The 17474-nt window shown below is 43.2% G+C and overlaps 2 protein-coding genes across 5 annotated transcripts; both read left to right on the forward strand.

Annotated features, from left to right (window-relative positions):
* Positions 1–9: 9 nt before the first annotated feature.
* On the forward strand, positions 10–12320 carry gpt (glutamic--pyruvic transaminase). 4 transcript variants are annotated; one of them, XM_088396473.1, is made up of 12 exons: positions 10–28; positions 3302–3488; positions 5656–5745; positions 6089–6197; positions 6549–6682; positions 6972–7215; positions 7590–7669; positions 7780–7916; positions 8081–8255; positions 8330–8485; positions 9614–9726; positions 11348–12320. In XM_088396473.1, the coding sequence occupies exons 2-12, from the start codon at positions 3306–3308 to the stop codon at positions 11436–11438; spliced, it is 1512 nt and encodes a 503-aa protein (XP_088252599.1). In that variant the 5' UTR covers positions 10–28; positions 3302–3305; the 3' UTR covers positions 11439–12320. The 4 variants fall into 4 exon arrangements, with proteins under 4 accessions (XP_088252599.1, XP_088252601.1, XP_088252600.1 ...); XM_088396475.1 differs by lacking the exon at positions 10–28 and adding an exon at positions 1514–1654; XM_088396474.1 differs by lacking the exon at positions 10–28 and adding an exon at positions 2718–2843.
* On the forward strand, positions 37–2567 carry fuz (fuzzy planar cell polarity protein). Its single transcript, XM_088396476.1, has one exon. The coding sequence runs from the start codon at positions 521–523 to the stop codon at positions 1835–1837; it is 1317 nt and encodes a 438-aa protein (XP_088252602.1). The 5' UTR covers positions 37–520; the 3' UTR covers positions 1838–2567.
* Positions 12321–17474: the final 5154 nt, after the last annotated feature.

The raw sequence follows: 17474 nt of genomic DNA on the forward strand, positions 1-17474 counted from the left end.
ATGGGACCGCGTTGCTGTGGAAACGACGGTAACCCGTTTCCCTTAACCCAGCATGTTCATCCCCCTTGGCTTAAAGCTTCTGGTGGAGAGCAAAAAGAAAACCTTCACCTTTGCTGCATGATAGTCGTAGTTTGATGTCTGTAACGAGTTTAATGCTAACGGCTCATACGCCGATGAATAGCGAACTAGCATGCTAGCTACATGACTATCCTAAAGCAGGATGAAGGGGTCGGCGATAAGTCCTTGAAATAAAATGTTATTATCAGTGAAAATAATCACAACATTCTGATTTAGGTCATTTTGCGTTTATAAAGAACAAATATTGTTTTTTTATTTTAATATCCATCACTAGTCAATTATATCCTGTTCTTGCCACTTAAATTTGGTTAAACTTAAAGTCCCAATGATCGTCACACACAGATGTGGTGAAATTTGTCTTCTGCATTTAACCCATCCCCGCGTGATTTTATAATAAATAACTGTTTTTAATATAAATTAAAAAGTATCATCCAGCCCTAGCATGATGTTCCAGGAGGGGTCCATACAGCTTGTGTGCCTCACAGCCAGCAGTGGGGTTCCCCTCTTCACAAGGGGGGCCTCCAGGCAGCTCCCCTTCTCAGTCATTGGTTCCCTCAATGGCGTTCATATGTTTGGAAGTGGACAAGGGGTCGTGTTGTCCAGCTGTGAGACTGAGGGCGGCGGGAGAGTCGTGTGGCGAGTCTTTCAGGACAGCGTGATGCTCATAGCTGTGAGCGCGAGTCACCAGGCAGGTCAGGGTGCGGACAGCAGCAAAGGGGAGCACCTGCGTCTCCAGCGCCTTCTGGAGAACGTATGGAGCTGCATGGTAATGGTGCTGGGCCAGGACGAGCTGGTCAACGCCAGGAACTTGGAGCGTCTGAAGAAGGACCTGCGCTCTTGCTTCAGCCTAATTGACGAGCTGTTGGAGGAGCGGCGCCCTGGCATCCTGGGCCAGCTGACGCATTGCGCCGACTGTCTGCTGCCCCCGCAGCCATCCCTCCTCCAGGAGGCTGTGCAGGGCTTCACCAAAGCCGCCGACAGCGAGTTTGGCTGCCTCCTGATCCACGGGCGGGTCGCCGCCGCCACAGAGATGTGGTGGCGCCTGGCCCCTCAGGAAATAGTCCTGCTCTTGGCTTTAATGCGGGCCCTGTCTGACTCTGGCGCTGCTTCCTGCGACTACCCGGTGTTTCTCCCTCAGGGCAGCCCCACCGTTGCCCACCGTCTCCTTCGCTTTCAGCTGCTCCCAGGGGCCGACGTGTGCGTGCTGTGTGGCCCCACACCGTCCTTGCAGGGTGCCGAAAGCACCCTTGTGTGCCGCTTCTGGTCACCCCTGACGGACACCCTGAGGAACTGCCTCGCCGTTGGCCAACACTGCCTTCCCACATCTGTCACCTTGCGCCCCGACGTCCTGGCCGTCCTCCTCATCCACCGCGAGAGCCATCGCTCCATCTCCTGCGCGCCCAGCCCCTCGTGCGCCCGCCCCCAAAGTGACCCGCCCTCGCCCTCTGAGGCTCGCTGCTGGGAGCTCCTAAAGCTCTTCTACATTTTCTGCACGACGCGCTACTTCAAGCAGGAGGAAGCCGAGGCTGCCGAGGAGGTGGAGGGGGGCGCCCGCCCGGAGAACACAGAGGACTTTGTACGTGGATTCTCTCACCAGCCACTGAAGTGTTATTTGGTCACAGATGAGTGTAAATGTTTTGCGCTGCAGACACCGCAGCACCAACTCTTTCTTCTAACACCGCTAACGGCGCCGACATTTGCCCTGAACACCATTGCCGCGCAAACTCTCTCAAGTATCACTGCTGCTACTAGTTTCTAATGAACTCATTTCTGACGTCCACCAATTCTGTGAATTAACAACCGGTATCAGCTTTGCGAGCACGCCCTTTGGACGCAAGTTTTGTCCGAAAGGCACAGGCGAATGAATGATTGTCACCTCTACAGTTAAATCGATTTACAGGGAAGACTTATTCTGCCTGCAAAGATGATCATGCTTAACAGTATGTTTAGTATGGTAGAAAGATCTACTGTATATGAATGACTATTATATGCTATGTGAAACTATGTGAAGAGTATTATGATAAAAACACAGCTAAAATATAGCTTTTGATTCTTTTTCATTATGAGATTTTTCTGCATTTTGAATATAAGAAATTGAATCATGTCATGTGTAGTTACTCTCATGGTTTGTTCTTTTTGGTGACACGAAAAAAGGCCAGAGCCCAGACATATACGCAAATGAAAATTAATATGGGGTGACTTGAAACGGGGCTGCGTACAAGCATTTCCATGGAAGAGTGATTCATATATGTTATTGGTAATATTTATTTTTTAATTATATTTATTTTACCCCAACTTTGTTTTTTCTGTTATTTTTTTATTAGATTAATACGTCTACATTCATTATATACTGTAATATAAAATAACAGTATGATCAAAAATCATTCGTTCCCTTGAAAATATAAAAAATATTCAGTTTATAATGGACGTAATATAATTCACATTAACATGATTACTTTCTTTGCGGGTTATTCAGTTCAAGGCCCATTTTAGAAAGGAGTTCACCCAAATGTTGTAAAATCAACAACTTATTGCCAAAACAACGTCAAAACATGCATTACTGACGCCAAAGCAGCTCTTATTTGAATAAAAGGGGGTGAGGCTGAAATAGGAGGAGCATCCCTAGATGCTTATTTATGCATTTAGGGGGAAACTCGTTAACTGTCTTCTCCGTGGTGCGTTCACCGTCAATCTGTATCTCTGTGAATTGCATCCAGCCTTGTCGCCACGTCAGGGTCCAAAAAACCCGAGCAGAACCGAGCTTGGTGCGTTGGAAGGGGAGGGGAGGGATAACACCCAAAAAGGGGGAGGGTTACCCTCGTCTTGAAAGCATTGCCATGTGTGCAGAGTTCTTTCCAACCCCCTTTTCTTTTTCCAAAAAGAAAAAAAAATCCACACTTAGTGGATGACTGGGAAGAACTCGGGAATATTTTTTGTACCACCATTTTATTTTTGAGGAAGTTCGATCTCGCACCCTGATCAAAGTTCATAGGGACTCTCGTTCAAGGTGGCGGCTGCACTTGCTCAGCTTATCGTTGAACTTTTTGCGATTTAACTCCTCTAGAAATTACCAGGGGAACATGGCAGCGGCGAGGATAGGGAGGCTGTCACCCGGAAAAGTTGCCCGACTCGGTTTGCCTCGAAGCCGGGGTGAACCGTTAGCCGTTAGCTGTGGCTTTGTACCCGCGGTGCGTTCACTGACCTCTCCCCTTATGTCCGCCAGAGCCATGGCCGGCCTGAGCGCCACGCGTTGCGGTCTGCCCAAGGAGAGCGTGACCGAGAACGGTATCTCGCCGCGGGGCAAGGTCCTGACCATCGACACCATGAACCCCACCGTGAAGATGGTGGAGTACGCCGTGCGGGGGCCCATCGTGCAGCGGGCGGTGGAACTGGAGAAAGAGCTCTCCGAGGTGCGTCACTTTTCCATCCCTAAAATAAACTTTTAGCCATTTGTGACTCGTTGCATCCTTAATTGCTTGCAAATGTTCACTCATCGGTCACATTATGAGACGCACAAACATCATCATGCTATTATTGTGGTTTGCATCATTCTCCATGGCTTGAAATAACTTTTTCTTTGAGGAGCAGTTTTGCTTGGAAATGGCTTCAATATAGATTTTTCGAAGGATAATCCCAGGAACAAAGGTTTTACTAAACAACAAAAATATGACACTCTGATGGGAGCATGTCGAGCTTTCCCCAAAATATATATTATCATTATTCTCCCAAATGATTTTGCATTGACTCTTATTTAATTATTCTGGCATACCCAATAAAGTATCTCAGGAGCGTAAAGATGCTTACATAACTTTTCCAACAATTTGGCATCCATGTGAAGAATAGCAGCCGTTTGCACATGTGCCACCTGAACAGTGATTTCAATGACGTTCTTGCGTTATCACTGGGGTGAAAATGGACAAGGTATATTTACTTTCTCCTGCTAAAAGCTTCTCGCGTATGTCATTGCCACTTCAGAAATACCCCCGATGATGACTCGGCGGGTTATCACTTGGACACTTGTGCCCATATCCTCTTGGCAAAGTCCATCCGTTGGTTAATCATTGAGGTTTTATCCCAACTGGAGTCTTTAGTGACAGTTCCTAATCTGTTTAACTACTGGTTCGGACATTTTGTTTCAGGTTTCCCCGTTGTAGATAATTGCACCTGTCGCCTGACTTTATCTCAGATGTTAACTTTCTCCATTATCAACCAATGAAATTTACTGTATATTTATTGTATGTGTTCGGAAGCTTTGTTTAACAAACTCGGGAAGAAAGTCTTGCTGCCACCATTTGGCAAACATCCCACGAAAGGTTCTGTGTACATGCACTTTGTACATTGCTGCCTTTGTTTTGTCCTCATGGGCATGCAAGCTGATAATCAACTGGGGCACAAAAGACACACAAGGCTTTTCTTGTTCGTCTTCCCACACGTTCTGACACAATGGTGGCATGCAGACCAAAAAAAAAAAAAAAAAAACCTTTCTGAACATTCACTAACATTATTCCACTAATGTAGCATCCACCTACTGTGGGCAGACTGCATTGAACTGCACCTGTAAGTCCACGTTTGCTGCCTAAAAAAAGGAATGAATCAAAATGAGTCTTTTTACGCTGCTTGTTCCTCAAAGAAAAAACGGACAAAACATGCTATTTAGTTGTCTTATCAGTCTCGGCTGATTTTATGTTGAGTGGCTTCAAGCAACCAAAGGCTCACATCATGGTGACCTGCCTAAACAGGTTGTCTGACAAATAGAAAGTACTGTGAACAAAAGTTCATTCAATTATGTACAACCTGTTTATTTCTGTTCTTCTTTTGGCTGCAAAGTAAACAAAATAACCGCATACAGTGCATAGTCATGTTTGCATTACGAATTGAAATTGCATCACCAAACCGCACACTCTCCTCCTCCCTCACTCTCTTAAAGTGAGCATTTCAAACAATTAACTACTCAATTACTACTCAAGTCTTTGAAAAGCGATAAAGGATAACATGTTGAACAGACTCTTATTTCCTCCGTTTAACTGGACAAACAGGTTGTTTTGATTTCAAGGGAATGTTGATTGTGAAAGTGCCCCGCTTCTCCTCATGTGCGTCCTCCTTGTTTATTTGTACACGTGTCAGTTAATATTTGCTTTTAACTCCCTCCTGGCTCGCGGCTGCTCGAGCCAACCACGCAAACTTCACATTAACGCCCCGGAAAACAGACCTCTTTACGTTTATGGATGTCGTAAAGTGCCATCGCTTAGGTGGTTAAAGTATGTCTGTGTAATGTGTGTTTCTGGGTCACGAGACATCCGTGAGAATACACTATGGATATTTTCGATAGACATTAAGGAAGAGGTCAATATGTGAGCCAAAGCGGCAAACTAACAAACAGCCAGTGAATCCAAGCGTGTGTTTTTCAGCCTGCCGCTGCTGCATTGCTCTCAGCCGCCATTGTTTTATGAGTCAAAATCTGCTACCATTTAATTTTGTCCAAGCGCTGGAATTTAACAACAAAGTGTCAGCCAAACCAAAAAAAAAGTCAGGCACAAAATAAAAGCTTGACTTGATTTTTGTGTTTGTGTCATGCAGGGGAGGAAGAAGCCCTTCCAGGAGGTCATCAAAGCTAACATTGGTGATGCACACGCCATGGGCCAGCAGCCAATCACCTTTTTTCGACAGGTTAGCTCCTCCCCTTTTAACCAAAATACTTTCAAGGAGTGTATCATGCTTTTTTTACATATTTTAAAACAGTCCACAGCTGTCTTAATAGCAAACTCGTGACATGCTAAGGTCAAGAAACATAGTATGCTTTACACACCTTATTACTTGTCTTGCTGAAATCAGTCTCATTCTTCTCATATATGTTTTGCAACTTTTTTGCAAAAACAAACAAACCTTGATAAAGACAATAAAATCATGTTTAATGTCAGAGGCAGCACTTCATAGTTGGCAGTGCAATGTTAAATGAGTGGTTTGCAATCAATTATAAATAATAGCTCCTGTCCCTGTGTGGTTTGAAAAGGTACTGGCACTGTGCTCCTACCCCGAACTGCTCAAGGACAGCACGTTCCCGGAAGACGCAAAGAGTCGAGCGCGCCGCATCCTTCAGTCCTGCGGTGGCAACAGTATGGGTGTGTTGCACATGTTTGTATTTTTTCAAACAGCCTTTGTATACATGTCAGCGGTCTCCGCCTCCTGTGTTCCTCATCCGAGCAGGGGGTCGCTTTGTGGTGCTGTGTTGTCATGGAAACTTGTCGTGGAACTTTTGGAGCGGGGGTGGGCAACCTAAGGCATGGTGGTTATTTGATGAACTTTTGACCCCGCTCACTATAAATATATATCAAGTTAGAATAACTAAATGGGCACAGTAGTGGAAGGCAGACTTCTGCCAAGGTTGAACAATCTTGATTTGGATCAGAACCAGATTATAATGATTCATTTAATTTGCAATTTCATTTGCCGTTTATTTTTTTGTTCTTCAGGTTCATACAGTGCCAGTCAAGGCATCGACTCTGTGCGACATGACGTGGCCCGGTACGTGCAGCAAAGGGACGGCGGCGTGCACTGCGACCCGGACGACATTTACCTCACCACAGGGGCCAGCGATGGCATCGTGGTAAAGATTTCTTTGAATTTGTTTTATTTTTTTCTTAATTCAATCAATTATAGAAGTAACACACAGTGGCCACTTAATTGGTTCGCATTCATCCTTGTTGTAGTAGTATGCTTAGACCACCAGATGTCAGTAATGAATCATGCTTGCAGTTTGTTGGGTTGCTCTCTAAGTCAATGAAGTTTTGACTTACAATTAAAAGACTAAAAACTGCAATGATGCGATGTTGTTGCTTGTTAACGGCATAATTTCTATCTGTTTTACCCCTCTAGTTATTTTCTGTTTTCTTCAGACGATGCTCAAACTACTGGTATGCGGCGAAGGCACGGCACGCACCGGCGTCATGATTTCCATCCCGCAGTACCCGCTCTACTCAGCGGCGCTGGCCGAGCTGGGCGCCGTGCAGATCAACTACTACCTCAACGAGGAGGCGTGCTGGAGCATGGACATCAGCGAGCTGCAGCGGGCTCTGGACGAGGCACGGAGCCACTGCAACCCCCGAGCCCTGTGTGTCATCAACCCTGGGAACCCCACTGGTAAAGTATTATGTTTTGCATCAAAACATTCTTTTTGAAGAGGTGGGGTAACCCTAGAACAATCAGCTGAATCGTACTTATTTTCCTTACTGAGAACTCACCAGCTGTCGCCATGGCAACTGAGTAAACACTGTTTTTGCATTTGTCAGATCCTGCTGCGAATTCTATGGTGGCCTCTTCAAATGGAGTACACCAAAGAGGCTACACCAAATACAATGAAATACTGGGGGCCCTATTTTTGTGCCCAGTTTAAGTCGAGCTAGTGCAAAGTGAAGTCTATTTTCATACATGGATGCAGCCAGAAAGGGGCCCTAGATGGATTGCAAAGCAACACAACCCTGTGGCTCAGGCTCAGCGACCCTCTCTGCCCACAGGCCAGGTTCAGAACAGAAAGTGCATCGAAGACGTCATCCGATTTGCCGCCAAGGAGCGTCTGTTCCTCATGGCTGACGAGGTGACCGCTCTGCAACCTTCGTCTGTCTGTCTCTCTCTCTCTCTCTCTCTCTCTCCCTCTCCGAAGAAACACGGCTAAATGCTCTTGTCCTACCACTATCTTCTGGCCAGGTGTACCAGGATAACGTGTATGCCGACGGGTGCCAGTTCCACTCGTTCAAGAAGGTGCTCTTTGAGATGGGGCCTGAGTACTCCAACACGGTGGAGCTGGCCTCCTTTCACTCCACCTCCAAATGTTACATGGGAGAGTAAGTGAAAACTCTTAAGCCCCCATTCCAGGCATACGTACGTACATCTTAAAATCTGCAGAGACCTACTACAAATCTGAAATAAGATTTCGTCATGATTCTAGACGAGTGATTCGTCCAGTCTGAATGCTACTCATTTTGCATTTCCTCTGTTCTCCTCCGAGGTGCGGCTTCCGTGGCGGCTACATGGAGATCATCAACATGGACGACGAAGTGAAGGCCCAACTGACCAAGCTGGTGTCTGTGCGCCTGTGCCCGCCCGTTCCCGGACAGGCACTGATGGACCTGGTGGTCAACCCGCCGCAGCCCGGAGAGCCGTCGTATGATAAATTCATGAAGGTACATTCAAATCTCCATGACATTTTTTCACGCATGTTTTAGTGAATGCTTTTGTTGTTTTTCTTGTCGTTCAGGAACGTACAGCCACCTTGAGTGCCTTAGCAGACAAGGCCAGATTGACAGAGGAGGTGCTTAACACTGTGCCTGGCATCAGCTGCAACCCTGTGCAGGGCGCCATGTACTCCTTCCCTCGTATCAGCATTCCAGAGAAAGCTGTCAAAGAGGCCGCAGTATGTATCCCACTTTGCCATTCGGGTGAGCTGAAGCCTATTACGGCTGAATTTTGGTGAGAGGCGGACTCCCTCCCGGGCTGGTCGTCAGATAGCTGTCAAAAATACGTATGCGTGACCTGAGAACTGGGTGGGAGACATGCTGACCACACGACTACCCTGCCGCCATCCTCGAAAATGATATTTGTAGCCCTAGTGCGTCCTGCTAATGTTAGCATTACCGAGCTAATGTTTCTGTTAATGCACTCTTTCACAACATGTCTCGCTGTTAAATAAGCTCTTTAAGGCGACGCGGTTGTCTGCAAAGAGAGAGAATCTGATTAGCTTCCCACTTGAAAAGGTCAGCTGACCCGCCGATTGATCCTCGTTAACTTTCCTCGGCGTCATCGGCTGTCCGAGCGGCGCGATCGCTTGGCGTCGGCACTTGGAGCAAGCAACGGATTTTCTAGCGGCCACGCCATGGGACGTAGTTAAAGCGAGCGGCTTGCGCAATCCATTAGGCCCCTGGTATATTGCGCGTCGCCTCCGAGCGGAATCTATTGCTTTTGTTCAAATTGAGTCCATTATGTTGCCGGCTGAAGTCTCTGAAGGTTGCTCCTGCGGTCGAGTGACCCTTGAAAGTATGCTCTTCTACCAATGTAGGCTGGGCAACAATTGCGAACAAGACTCGAGAGCTTTCCAGTTTTAATTCATTCATTCACAGGACGGGTAAAAAAAAATGTCCATTTGCTTTCATTTGGGCTCACTTCACTACAAAATGTTCAGTCAGCACTGTTGTACGCTTTTCTTAGACAAAGGTGCATTCAAGACATGGAGGAATTGTAAGAATACCACGCGTAGCACAACACAACAGCTAGAGTGGTTCTCAGTAGAACTCAAATTTCTGCTGAAGGCCAAACTGAAGCCCCTGTCCACTCCACAAAAATGCACACATTTTTGTTGTGTTGATGAGACTGGTTATTGAAAATCAATCATATTCCTTTAATTTAGAAAAAATGATTTTCGGACATGTTATGAACCAATCATCATGAATACACCGTCAATTTGAAATAATGTCATGTGTTTGAATAAAGGGCTGCAAATTCAAATGACACGGACGGACAACTCTTTGCCATTTGTATCACACAGTCAAAAGGCCAAGAACCCGACATGTTCTACTGCATGAGACTGCTGGAGGAGACGGGCATCTGCCTTGTTCCTGGGAGCGGCTTCGGGCAGAAGGACGGGACCTACCACTTCAGGTAAGAAAACAGTACACACACACACTCATATAATCACGCCAAATTGGAGTAATTGTCATTCTTTCATCAAGTCAGCAGAGGCCAAATTGTCCGATGTCCGAGTGTTTTTATTTGAATTTCCCCAGTCTAGGCAAAAAACGGTAAATGTTAAACAAATCCTAAATGTTTGCTAAAACAATCCTTCAGCGCGTTTTCAACACCAAGATTGCCTGAGCCATAACCTCTGTCATTTTGACCTGAGACAGAACGACCCGAGGCTTGCAATTTTACCAAATGACAAAGTGAGGAGCAACTAATTGGGTTAAATTTGTTTCTGTAACGAGTTTCCGGAGTCGTTCACCACAACAATGGCAAGAGGAGCTTGCTCCCGTAATGTCGCTAACAAATAGCCTAGCAACTGCTTTTTCATCTTCTGATTCTACCCCCGAGTAGTTCTTCTTTGCATTTTCTAGCAGTTTCTTTCACTAACTTTTTGGGAAATTATTTTATAGGTATTTTTTATTTTTAAATTGTATTTTTTATTTCTAAAGAATGTTTTACAAATTAATTTAAGGAGGCATTTATAATTACATTGTTTGTAGTCAGTGCTTTTTGTTGACATTCGTTAACAATTTGACAGTTTCATTCAAGTCATTTTTTGTATTTTCAAGCAATTGAAATTTTTTCACGATGTCTACATTTTTTTATTGTATTAATTTAAGATTATTATGTAATTTCACCCCCACACTTATACTTTTAATGATAGTTTTTTTTTCCCCTGACTTTGTCAAATACATTTTGTAAAATGTTGAAGTAAGACGTCCCCCCCATTTTTGTTAGGTATCTGTTTTTTTTAAATTTTACAATTAAAACATATTAAGCATTTTTTTTCACAACATTGTATTAACTTTATTGATATTAATTTGATGATTTGATATTTATTTTTGTTTGGAACAACATGAGATATGGACACAATAAGAGAAGCACGAACATCCATTTTTTGTGGACTCGCTCACATTTAAAAAAATACTTAAGACCTTAAAAATCGCTATGCTGTCCTCAGGAATGAACTTTTTGGAGCAGCATCTTAATTAATTCCTCTATGTATTTGAGCCCAGAGTTTCTAATTGACTCTGCAGTAGATGGATCAATTGTTTTTGTATTCGCCGCTGCAAAATTAGGAGGAGAAGCTTTATGCTTTATCGTCGCTATCGAACCACTTCTCTTAACGGTGATCCTTCAAAGTCCGGGGAAATCTTTACACGCTCCGCTGCTGAAGATGCATGGCTCGGCTTAACAACTTGGTCCTCTTGTTCTCTGACAGCCTTCCTACGGATGTTAAAAGGGGGGGGGGGACTACAAATTTCAGGACTTCAATTCGGAGTGGAGTGGGCTTGATATTTTAATTATCTTATGGAGAATATGACAAGAATGAAAAAAAAAAAGTGAGCAGTTTTAACATGGATGCTATTTGTGAAATGAGTCTGCTGCCACTGCGGTCAAGGTCAGTCATTTCTGACGACAAAAAAAAATTGGAAAATATTTATTTATTATTTTAGTTGCTGCCAGCCTTTTGTAATGGAACTCCTTGGGAAAAAAGTGTCAAATGTGGTACGTCTTTTAAATCTTTCTCCTTATACAGGATGACCATCCTGCCTCCCACCGACAAGCTGAAGGTTCTCTTGAGCAAAGTGAAGGAGTTCCACCAAAGGTTCACCAAGCAATACTCCTAAGTCCCCTATCTTTCTCTCTCTCTCACACACACACACACACACGTTGAAGAACTGCCAAAATCCCGATCCTCCACTTTTTTTTTTTTTTGAAGTGCCTTCACATTGACTTTTTTTTTTTCTTTTCTTCCTGTATTGCACTTCCCTCCTCCTCATGGAAGTTTGCAGAATGCAGACGTCCTAATAAGGGCACTTAAAACTAACTTTGCGTCAAAATTGTAGTACAGCGGGGTTGGTAAGTAGGAAAGAATATGTGCCAAGGATTTTTTTTAATTAATTTTTTAAATTAAATTAAAAAATATATTAATTATCGCTGCTTAAAACAAACAAACCATGAAGTATTCATTGCTGCATTTGCATGCTCAAAATAAATCGCTCTCGAGGCGACACTTTTACATTTTTTTTTTAAAAACATATATTATTCAGAAATCATATAACATAGGGTTTATTTTCCTCTAGCTGTGGACAATAATGAAAGCATGCTGAGCGCTGACAAAATGGAAAAAGCTATTAAGGCATTAATCAACCCTACATTGTATGCAAAGCTGCTCTAAAAGAGGGTAGGTAGACTTACTTTCAGTTTCCATAGTAAGTGCCACTGAAAGGAAAAAAAGTTTCCATTTTGTGTTCTTTAACATTGCTAAGCCAAATAGTGCAAAAAAAAAAGAAAGGCAGAGACCCTAAGAATCAACTGTCTGTGTTATTTTGAAAAAAGGGAATGTGCTCGAGAGTTGCCTACCCGTGCACTAGACTAGAGGAAGCCTATGTTGCAAAGAATGTTGAGAATTACTAAAACATTTTTTTTTTAAATCTACTTGTATCATTATTTGACTAATTATTAACTGCATGCGTTATAAATAAAATCAAAAGTGATTATATCACCAATGGCTTTGAGTAAGTTGTCCTTGGTTGTTGTTGGTGTTTAGTGTTTTGTTCAGAAGTGACGAACAAAGACCAGGTGACACTTAATCACTGTCTGGCGTCATTTCATCCATTGTTCATATTGACCGCAGCGCAGCACAGCGCAGCGTCCAGCCCGCTGTTGGCTGAGTGAATGTAGCTAATTGAAATGAAGTCAAGGCAACAAGTTGTCATTAATGCAGGCATTCATCAGCACTACAGGAACCTGATTTGGAGATGTTTTTGTCGTTATGAAGTTAAAGAATAACTCAATTTTTATGTTGAATATCATTGAGAGGATAAGCACTTCTGAAAATGGATGGATGGATGGATGGAGATCCAAATGTGAGTTCAATTCAAGCAATTGGAAAGAGAATACTCAATTTGGTCGGTTGCTATTAAGATATGTTGTAAACATTTTATGCTAAATATTAATGGGTAGATAAAAAAGAAGCGTAAAAATATTATTTAGATTGCAGAAAACTAATGGATTACTTACCCTGTTTTTTTTAGATTTATTTTTTGAAAAATTTGAATTGAATGTGGTACTTTAGATTTATTTCTTGAAAAATTTAAATTGAATGTGTTACTTTATCAAGACCAAATATTGTGTCAGGCTGTCAGGTGTCTTAAGACTGAAGTGCCGATAAGTTATGTTCCGGTATGTTTGATTAATATAGCACAATTACCGTGTTATTAATTAATCCGTCATCTATTTTATTGCCCGGAATGCACTTTCCCAAGACGGATGGCGCTGCAGTCCGTGAGCATGGCATGATGGACTGTACGGGGAGACAGTGAGAGAGTGAATCATGCAGTTTGAAGGGATTTTGGACTGTCTTGTTCTTCCTCATCCATAGTGTCTGTCAACTTCAATTAAAGTTGACAAAGGGCTCCCGAAATCCTAATTGCGGCCAGCCGTCCTTTTTCTTGACCTGGAGGCCCTCAGAGCATTTGGTCCAGCGGCACCCCCCCACCACACACACACACGCAACCGAATACCAAATTAAATGGGGTGGCTCGCCCGCCGTTACCAAAGGTCATCATTAGTGGGCCTGCCGATGTAAGGGGACACACGGGGAGGGACAGCGCTGTCATGTGGCTGTCTCAGCTATGACAACGACTGCTCTTCTATTCTCTCTGCACTCCTTTTTCTGCTTCATTGTGTGTGTGTGTGGAGGGGGGGGGGTGGACTTTATAGCAGGACTTGTCTCTATGCCAACGATTCCCAGAGAGCCAGGAGGAAAGCCCCCCCCTCCAAGTCATTCATACTTCCCAAACATGTATCTACCGTCGTTGGTTTCTGTAGGCGTAAAAAGCAGGATTAAAGAGCATTTAAGCAATGACACAGCTTCTTCATCACTGGGTAATAATAACAACGTGTTCTTGCCACTTAACCTGAATGTTGTTAGTCACTTAAATGTTGTACAGAGACTGAGATCAACCGGAGTCAAATTCCTTCTTTGGCATGCACAAGCTTGGCCAATAAAGCTGATTCTAATTGATGAAAATGATAACAATAAAACAACATTCCAGTGGCAAAAGAGATTTGTGGCAACGGGTGAGAATATTTGCCATTGATTTGGGATGAATGGCAAAAGCGATTGAAAGGGCGGTCCAATGAGATGCTCGTGCGTGACTTTTATTTAGAAGGGGCGGGGGTCCGTGGACAATTTAAGGCGAGAAGGGCACGAATGAAAGAAGCCAAATCGTGGAGCAAAAAGGGAGGGATGCTCGGCAGATTGGGTGATAAATCTTGTTCTGATCAGGTTTCTCTGGTGCCCTCACCCCTCACTCTCTTTCCAGGGGTAATTAATCAATCCCAGACTGCGGCCATTGATCGCTCCCTACACTCCCCCCCCCCCCTCAGTATGTTTACACTCCTCGATTGTGTTTGCCACTAAGCCCCTCGACGCTGCTCAATCTCGACGGCGCCCGATTGTGACACCGCGGTCTCGGACGCCGTCAAACCAAACAACCCATCGATTGACATCTCCATGAAAATCAATCGACTTATTGTGTTTTCTTCTGTCTTGTTTTCAGTTTTATCATAATCCTTTGTGCTCATGTCGTGCGGCACGGGTTGTGACAAACTTTTTTGGATTATGGTCACCAAGCCATCCCTCATAGGCCTTGCGGACATGATGTCATTTACTCAGTCAACATTGACCCAAAGGATTTGATGCTGAGGGGCTTGAATGCAGACCATTTTGATTTCAGTAGGCTCTTGACCAGTATGAACAGGAATCTCCTGAGATATGTGAGTGTAACTCCAAAGGCTCATTGATAAGAGCGGTGCCGCCAGGTTCACGTCGTCGGAATGAGCGCATCACATGATTCAGCCTCTCTTCCAGGCAGATGACGTGTGTGGTTTGTAAGAAGCAAAAAACCTGATCTTATAATTCAATTAGTAACTGGAAGCTAAAAAAAGAAAGCACATCCAGTTGCTGGCAATCAGTGCCATTGTCGAGCAAGGAAAGAAATCCTTTGTCCTTCATGAGCCATAAAATGTTTACTGTATTATATTATCAACATTATTCGGGGAGGTTAGTCAAAATCTTTCGCTGGCTATAGAATTATTAAATATTATATATAATAGATATATAATAGACAAGAATAGAATAGAATAGATAGATAGATAGATAGATAGATAGATAGATAGATAGATAGATAGATAGATAGATAGATAGATAGATAGATAGATAGATAGATAGATAGATAGATAGATAGATAGATAGATAGATAGATAGACATTTTTATATTTTATATTATTTATATTATTTTATATATAAAAACAGTGATAATTAAATATGCTCCGCCTCTGCCATGATTGCTTGGACACAGAAGCAGCTTTGGGTGGGCGACGTGATATCACAATCTGTTCTCCCTCCTGCGGAGCGGCGCTGTCGAGTGCAGCCTTTTGCTTTGGCCTTTCCACACGCAAAAGAACAAGGGAGGGAAAGAAAAGGGAAGAAAGAAAGGACAAACAATTAGGAAAGACCAGCGTGTGACCAAAGAACAGTACCAAATTTTTTGCTATGATGTGTTTGGTTTTCAAACAGTTTGATTTGCCCCTTATTAAATTACTAATGTTATTTTTTAAAGTCAACTAAATTAGCCGAATAATGGCTATTCTTTGAGAAGTTATCGTGACAACTGTTTGGCTATGGAACGGACGGGTATTGTTGAGTCTTATGCCGTCATGAAACCCGCCTCCGCTGCTGCGTTCCCTGCACATCCATACTGACTGTTTCACAGCTTTTACAGAGTTTACACAGTCAACAAGTCGTCTGAAATAAAAAGCTTTCTATCCACGCTCATTTCTTTCTGCATAATATCTTTATTAGAGAGCAACAGTGTCACCTTCTGCTGTCTCCCACCTCCTCCAACACCTTCTGTCATCATGTCCACAGGTGTATCACATAATCAACGCGTCCCACCTTGACTCCCTCCAGGCCACTTCATTAGGTACACCTGAAAAAGTTACCTTCTGCTACTGTGTGCCTTATATTGGGCTATCCATCTAAGAAAACATATACAAAAATATTTTGCACGGTGTGCGATAGGATGTTTTTTTGGTGGCTCGAAGGTTATGGGTTTGAATCTTGGTTTCTCGGCTAGAGTTTGTGTGTCTTCCACCACCCAAAATATGAGTATTTGGCTTATTGAAATTTGTTTATGTGTTCTACAATTGCTGATGACCATTCATCCCCTGCCCCCTTAAACAAGGGTGTGTAGACTTCTTACAACTCTTGAATCTGTATACTCTTAAGTCTTAAGTTTGAGGTTTCTTAGAAATGTCCTTATTATAGAAAATGTTGATGCTGTATTTCTGATGGATTTATTGTTACCTTATAGTGCTATTTGTTAAAAAATAGTATTAAATTATACTTGACTCCAAACTTTCGAACGGCAGTGGCAAACTTTTTCCCTTCAACGAAACATTAACTATCACATTATCTGTAAAAAAAGATCTGTTCCTAATATTTTGAACCACTCATCTTGCTAACATCAGTGGTACACTTATTTTATATGATAACTACTTTAGTAAAGGAAAGTGATTTAATCTTGCAGGTGTACCTTATGAAATGTCCACATCTCCTGAGTAATGAAAGACCCACTCAAGGATCCACCATACTCTGACCCTTGCCTAAACGAGATTTCCCCCACCCCCAGCCTTCATACACGGCATCCATATTTCATGCAGTATCTCTCTCTCTCATCTCCGTCTTGTGGACTTCTCGCACCCTCACACATTCTATTAGACAATCCGTGCACCATGTTTTATTCATGTCCTCTGAACATCTGCTTGTCCAGATGTCAGGAATCATCAGACAACCCCCCTACTCCCCCCCCACCCCCTCCCTCCAGGGAATGCTGCCTTGACTGGCTGTAAATGAACGTCAAAAGCGGCTGTCAGGCCCGCTGGAGGAATCTTTCATGACTTTTGGGCCCGAGGTGAGTACACTTTGCTGCACATGAAAGTCAACAATGGACACCCCCTTAATTCAGCTGCTGTTTGAAATGATGTTTTTTTTGTGTGTGTGTGTGTGTGCAATTGCAGGAATGGTGGCTGGTGCGCTTTTGACACGGCCGTGGTCAATGAGGCTTGCCTGACTCACTGGAACTGTGTGGAGGAATAAAAAGAGAAAGAATGGAGGCTAACAAGTGCCCGTGGACTGACTCACAGCCACGGCAGTATGTCACACTGTGCCTTTATGTACTATATTCTCCCTCTCGCTCACCACCCTCACCCACTGAAAATGTGTTCTTTTCTCCAAGGTGATTAACACTGCCATTTTCATATGATAACAACAAAAAAAGCCTAATCGACAAACATTGTTATGAAAGTAGCTTCACGTGAGCATACAGCGCCTCATCACATACGGAAGATGTGATCTATATTGACACAGAGTAGCCATATAAAAGTGTCTAAATATAGACTTATTGAGCAGGTAATAAATTCCAGAAATTCTGCCTAGCAACGCTGCATTGAAGTTTTCATTTATTGGTTATTGATTTGTTAATCAAATCATGTCAATGAATATTTAATTAATTAAAAGCCCAATCATAAGTTTTTTTTACTAGTATTATTACTGCAACCAATACTCCCAACACAACTCGTAATAATGACATATA

The sequence above is a fragment of the Syngnathus floridae genome, chromosome 14 (assembly GCF_059516105.1).
Source record: "Syngnathus floridae isolate MCC-2025c chromosome 14, RoL_Sflo_1.0, whole genome shotgun sequence".
NCBI classification, from domain to species: Eukaryota; Metazoa; Chordata; class Actinopteri; order Syngnathiformes; family Syngnathidae; genus Syngnathus; species Syngnathus floridae.

Bases quoted from the DNA above. Each gene is read 5' to 3' on its own strand.
- gpt (XM_088396472.1), top strand. From the start codon at position 3,159: ATGGCAGCGGCGAGGATAGGGAGGCTGTCACCCGGAAAAGTTGCCCGA. The intron at 6,198-6,548 runs GTGTGTTGCACA...TTTGTTCTTCAG, and splicing joins CTGCGGTGGCAACAGTATGG to GTTCATACAGTGCCAGTCAA. The intron at 7,216-7,589 runs GTAAAGTATTAT...CTCTGCCCACAG, and splicing joins CAACCCTGGGAACCCCACTG to GCCAGGTTCAGAACAGAAAG.
- fuz (XM_088396476.1), top strand. From the start codon at position 521: ATGATGTTCCAGGAGGGGTCCATACAGCTTGTGTGCCTCACAGCCAGC.